The sequence below is a fragment of the Ceratosolen solmsi genome, unplaced genomic scaffold (assembly GCF_000503995.2).
Source record: "Ceratosolen solmsi marchali unplaced genomic scaffold, CerSol_1.0 scaffold3, whole genome shotgun sequence".
Classification (NCBI taxonomy): Eukaryota; Metazoa; Arthropoda; class Insecta; order Hymenoptera; family Agaonidae; genus Ceratosolen; species Ceratosolen solmsi.
The window spans coordinates 5,949,021-5,955,020 of NW_011948428.1; the positions used below are offsets into that span (position 1 = coordinate 5,949,021).

The 6,000-nt window shown below is 39.6% G+C and overlaps 1 protein-coding gene across 1 annotated transcript in view; it reads right to left on the bottom strand.

Annotated features, from left to right (window-relative positions):
* LOC105363722 (ES1 protein homolog, mitochondrial) overlaps positions 1–5,780 on the bottom strand; it is a 38,917-nt gene extending 33,137 nt beyond the window's left edge. The window contains exon 1 of the mRNA XM_011501472.1: positions 5,577–5,780. Coding sequence (XP_011499774.1) covers positions 5,577–5,780 — 204 coding nt within the window. The remainder of the gene's footprint in view (positions 1–5,576) is intronic.
* Positions 5,781–6,000: the final 220 nt, after the last annotated feature.

The window sequence follows — 6,000 nt, forward strand, 5'->3', positions numbered from 1 at the left end:
CGTATACACGGACGTCATAGCGGCATCCGCGTATCGAATGAATCGAAGCGTCGAACATACTCGGTTAGGGGGCACTCAACTAAGGGGACGAGGACGACGAGACCTTTCACTCTTGCCGAGTAATGTGAAATTGAGGACGTCACCGGAGGGTTGCTATTGGTGGAAGTACGTAAGTGCAGGCACGGAGCCGAGGTTCTGGCTGGGCGCGACTGAGGAGAGTTTACGTCGACAGCCCACGGTAAACCCTTTGAATAGTGTCCCTCTCCACTAAGAGGCGCGCGTGTCTACTCCAGAGACCGACGCAGAGCGAGAGGAAGCGAAATCTCGAGTATTGAAAATTACATCTTAATCCGTGACGCACCAATAGCATCCCTATTTCTATCTCGTTTTCACCTCCGTGTGCGATATATTCCGACGTCCCCACCCCGTCCTCCCACTCGACCATCTTCTCCTCCTCCTCCTCCACCTCCTCGTCGCTCACCAATCTCCCGCTCTATCCGGCTCTATTGCCCTTTTGCACACCTGGTCTCGTGCAACGAAGAGGCTTAGAATTTTGATTGTTAATTACAATTGTTAATGTTAATTACATCGATGTTTCATCATAACTGTAAAATTGAGATTTCAAGCCGAGTGATTACACACGCGTTGCATAACTTTTGGCAGGCAAAATTATTTTTCAATGACAGATTGTAAAGATAATTGATAACATCGTGATTAAAAATCGATGGCAGAAGCAATTTTTTTGAGGCCGATAAAAGAATAAAGCCTAAAAGTTCAATTAAAGTAATGATTTGCAGGTTCGATAGTTTTTTGAAATTCGAAGCATTTGTTGGTGAAGGATCGATTTTCTAAAAGCACTCTAAGATAGAAGCTCCTCTTTCATCCGGCAACAATGTTTCAGCAATAATCATTTTCCATCAACGGAGCAGTATGGAAGGACTGCGGATGTTCCATTACACGCAGCCCATTTTATTTGGTATCGGAAATGTGCTTCGAGTGGTCAATATTCGAGAAGCTTTCATTGCATTAATAATTCGAGTCGCGGTTAAATTAAATTATGTTTTGTAAATGTTTTTTCCCGATTAATATTAGCGATGCATATTGTATTTATCGATATTTTAAGATATTTTCAATTTTTAAATATGCTCAATTTTTAAATAGCTTTATTATTAAAGTTATTAAAGTGTGTGTTAAATATGAGCGGTTGCCTATTGTTAATGGGAATGTATTTTTTTAAATAAAATGTCGAATTTTAATGAATATCAACGATGTGATTATTAATGCTTATATTTACGAAAAGGCTATTGGAAGGCATAATTTGATGCGATAGATGTTAATTAAAAACGCGTTTGACACTTTATCAACAAAGTAGTGCTCCAACAAACGAAGGTTCGAGTACTTGAAAATTAACTGACTTTATTTATCATTTGCTACTCACTAATAAAAATTAAATAATTTCAAATGTGTATATATAAATAAGTATTTTGTTAAGTTTTAGTTAACCAAAAGAAATATGATATCATAACGTTGCTTTACCATATTGCAAAACATCTTCTCCATAAAAATGTAAAAAATATTTACACCGTAAGATTAAAAGATCAATGATATTTTCAGTCGTACAACAACACATTCATTGCCAACTGTACAAAAGTATTTGCTTTTGTTACTCGGTACATGTTTTAAAAGCGTGCAGTGTCCTTTACCATAAAACACTTTGTCATTCATAACACGATGCCGGGCCTCTCCCTTTCTTCTCCCCGAAAGCAACTGGCGAAAACATTTCCAAGTTCAAAAATCTGAGTATACATATATAATCGCGTCAGCATCTTCCAAAGTCGAAATTCAAGCACATACGGCAAACTCACATCACGTGTCTGTGGAGATCAAAGAAAAGACGGAATCATGTGTACGCGAGGAGAAGCTGATCCCATCGAGATCTATATATACGTAAAGGCATATATAAGAAATGCAGTGAAAGGTGAATTGGAGAAGGAAAAGTGCGCTTAGATACGTCGCGCGAAGATAAAATGAAATATTGAAAGGTCGCGTCGTTTGGTGCTCGAATTATCGAACGACAGGAGGAAAGAAGTGAAACATCTTAAAAGAAGAAAGATGAGGAGCAGGAGAGATAGAGGACGTCGGTGCAAGTAACAGGTATCCTCTTCTCCTCTCGGAGATATAAAGCTAGAGACATTTGGAGGAGTTTAGAGCCGCTAAAGTTTCTTCGCCCAATGATATCGCTTGACGTTTCTTCCTTTTCGTTCTTTCTCATCATCACCATCATCCTCGTCTTCTTCTCCTAACTCCTCTTCTTCTTTAAGGCAAAACTATCGAGGCAAAGCTACGCGTTTTATAAGACATAAACTTTGCCGAGCACACGCGTGCACATGCGCACGCACACATATCCCTGCTTATACGTTTAAGCGTTATAACGAATAAAATGTCGCGTAGTGGCTGGAGTACGCATCTCCTTATTGCTTGACTTTCCTTGACTCTTTTTTAGCTTCCGCTCAATAAACTCAATAAACCTAAGTGATTTTTCGATCGTATTTTTGTGCTTTCATTTTCATGATTATTCTCGTATAAAGAACCGTCTTCTCATGATGAAATTTCTCTTATACAACTAGACGTTTTCTCTCCATATATTTACATGTTTACATCTACACTACTCGCTCTCGTTCGAAATACCCTTACTTTTAATGTTAATGCACATACATGTCATATACGAACAAATATGGATGTGTCGATTATGCGCTTTTAAGAAAAGGAGCAAGGGAAGCGTATTGATAAATTTTATATTAATTAAAATAATTTCAATATCTACCGTGGAATATTTCATTAATTAAAACATGGAAAGCCGGGGAGTTATATGAGATATATGAGATAGTATGATGAAGCGTATTGTGAAAAAGGCAAACTCCCCGCCAGCACTTTATTCGTTATCCGACGTGTTTTCCATTCATTGTCGGAGCGCGTCGATTCTCTTATATTTTTATTTTTTATTTTCTTTTTCCCGGGCACTCATAAAAACGACGATTTTAAGGAATCATTGCGACATGTGGAATACCAAGTCTCGCGTGGGAATACGCGTTTCATCGACAAAACAAGCAAATGATTTTCGTCTGATGACACACTTGTCACATGCCTTCATGCTTTCGACTCTCTCTCTCTCTCTCTCTCTCTCTCTCTCTCACTCACTATCTCTCTCTCTCTCTCTCTCACTATCTCTAATTTCCTAATGAGCTTCAGTCTTGTTTTAGTAAATCAACATCGTCTTCTTATCTATTGCATGCATATTCACATTTCTCTTACATTTTTATTTTTATGTTACGCCTATTAGTACACAATTCGAATATTTTATTTTTACAATCATCCAACATTAACACAATTGCATTAGAATATCCCTAATAGACATTTAGTTTATAGAGAATAGCCATTCTATAGCCATTCCATAAATTGTAATTGAGCCACAAATTTTATAGAGCTCATTCAATATTCTAATAATGTTAAACTATTAACACCTTCATTGCGTCAAGAATGTATTATAAATGCATGAAAACAAAAAAAAAACAAACAAACAAACAACAAAAAAAAAACAAAAAGAAACATGAAAAGAAAAAAATATACATAATACAATGGTCCTTTGATGACAAAACTTGTATAAGACAAAGATTGCTTATACGAGAATGCAGACATTGATCTTACAATAAGTGACCAACTACGAATACATAATTTAATTCATAAATGCTATCTCTTAAGGTAAATTGTATTAGTAATCCAGGTATCCTCTCAGCCGAAATCGTCCATACAAATTTACCCGAAGCAAGCAGCGACATAATAAGTACGTAGTACTTATTACAGTGTATCCCGAAACCCATAAAATGCATCTGTTGGCGCCCAAGTTGGCGGTATCTCGAGTTGCAGCGGTTCGGTGCGATCCTCCCGCGGAATATCGCATTGCCTGACTGCAGAGTAAAAGCGGAAACGTTACCGAGGAAGTGGCCCCAGCGAAATCATAAGCAAAGTCTCCCGCTCGTCGCTATGTGCTACGTAGCGCGGAGTTGGTAATTGGCAATATGAGTGGCTGGTGGATTCTACAGGACTATGTCGGGTCAGTCGCGCGCCCCTGGGATTTTATCAGGAATGGTGTGAGGAAACATTCCCTTTCGCCTCCCACCATCCTCGTCCGCTCTACCCCTTCGTGGACGGCGGCGCGATGGTTGTACGAATGCGGGGATGACGTAGGAATCAAATTGAGTTTCATACTCGCTGGAACTTCCGCCCCCTTCGTCTACGCCTCTCTGTATCCGACTCTTGCGCTCACTTTCTCTCTCTCTCTCTCTCTCTCTCTCTCTATCTCTCTCTCTGTCCATCTATCTCTCTATCTATGTATCTCTCTATCTATGTATATCGCTCTCGCTCCCACTATGTGAGCATATGAAGTACAGGTGTGCTCGCTTTACGTCTCTATTTGGTGTGCGCGGATCGTAAAGAGAGCGGCATTAATCGTTTTCCCTGGAAGAGGCATGGCTTTACAGGACCAACTTCACACGTACGTAGTTTGTAAACTGAAATCACCGTGCCTTGCCTCCGCGCCTGTTTGTGATTTTATAACTTCCATTACCATGATCCCATGCAGAATCCACTCTGACACTGATCTCGTATAACTTTTTCTATCAAAATTTATAAAAACGAAAATTTTGTAAAATTATATCTCCATGAATTAAAGACCTTCGATGATTGAATTCTAATATTTATTTAGCAATGGAAGCATGTACAAATATACTAACTAAACAAAATATTATTTATCCAATTTGACGCAGCGCACCGACAAGTTATATATATATATATATATATATATACATATACACACACATAATAAAGTAGAACATTTTTCATAATCAGTTTCAAACAATGTGAATCTAATTTACGAGCATACGCCAACTAACAATCAAATTAATGCAATATAACATTGTAATTATATTGTAACCTTGACGTAGTTTTAATAAACATTATTCAGTTGGTTGTTTACTTTACAACTATGACATGCGTTACGTTATGAAATAAGAAGAAGCTTTATTTTGGCCATGTGCGCGCATTGTCATAGCTACTTGTGTATTAAGAGGAAAACTTTGTTACCGCGTAATAAAGAATAATCGTGAATTGAGGGTGATTAATCTTCAAAAGAAAAACAAGAATGGCAAGATTTTTTTCAGTAACAAGCGGAATAAATTTCGAGACGATAAATTTCCCACAAAGTCCAAACAAATCCAGAAATAAAGTTAGAAGTCAGTATCGCTAAGGGTGATGTTAAACCAAGGTAAAGAGGGTGTAAAGAGCCGAGTGAGCGAAGGACAGAAGGATAGAAAGAGAGGAAGAGAGAGGAAGAGAGAGGCAGACAGAGAGAGGAAGAGAGAGAGAGAGAGAGAGAGAGAGAGAGAGCAGACAGAGAGAGAGAGAGTGAGTGAGTGAGAGAAAGCCTCGGGTCAGTTCGCACGGCGGTGGCGTCTGGACCGCGGATAATAGGAAGTAGACTGCAGCGACCTACTCGTTCTCTCGGTATCTCTGCTAATCACGTTAAGTCCGGCAGACCGCTTTGTGCCCTCCTCCTCCTCCACTGCCTCCTCCTCCTGCTCCACCTTCTCCTTCTTTACCCCATTCGCCGTCGCCTCGTCCGGTAACTCAGCATCCCACGCTCCTCTTTGAACGAGGCCGCACTCGTCGAAATCCAGTTGAGCGCCGAGGAAGCCCAAAACTCCGCTCCTCCGTCTAATTCCCATTTCGCGATATCACCTTTTCTCCGACGCTTTTACGAAAATTGTTTCCCGCGTAATTTGTTGATAGGAGTTTTGATTATTCGCCACGCTCGGCCGACTAAGGGGAGTTTGATTTATCTCGAGAGAGATGCTTCCTATTGTCGAGTATACATTCACTCGGAACGGGGATTAAGTGATACAAAGATAAAAGTGCGGCGATTCTTTTCCGGGATTATGAAGTTCC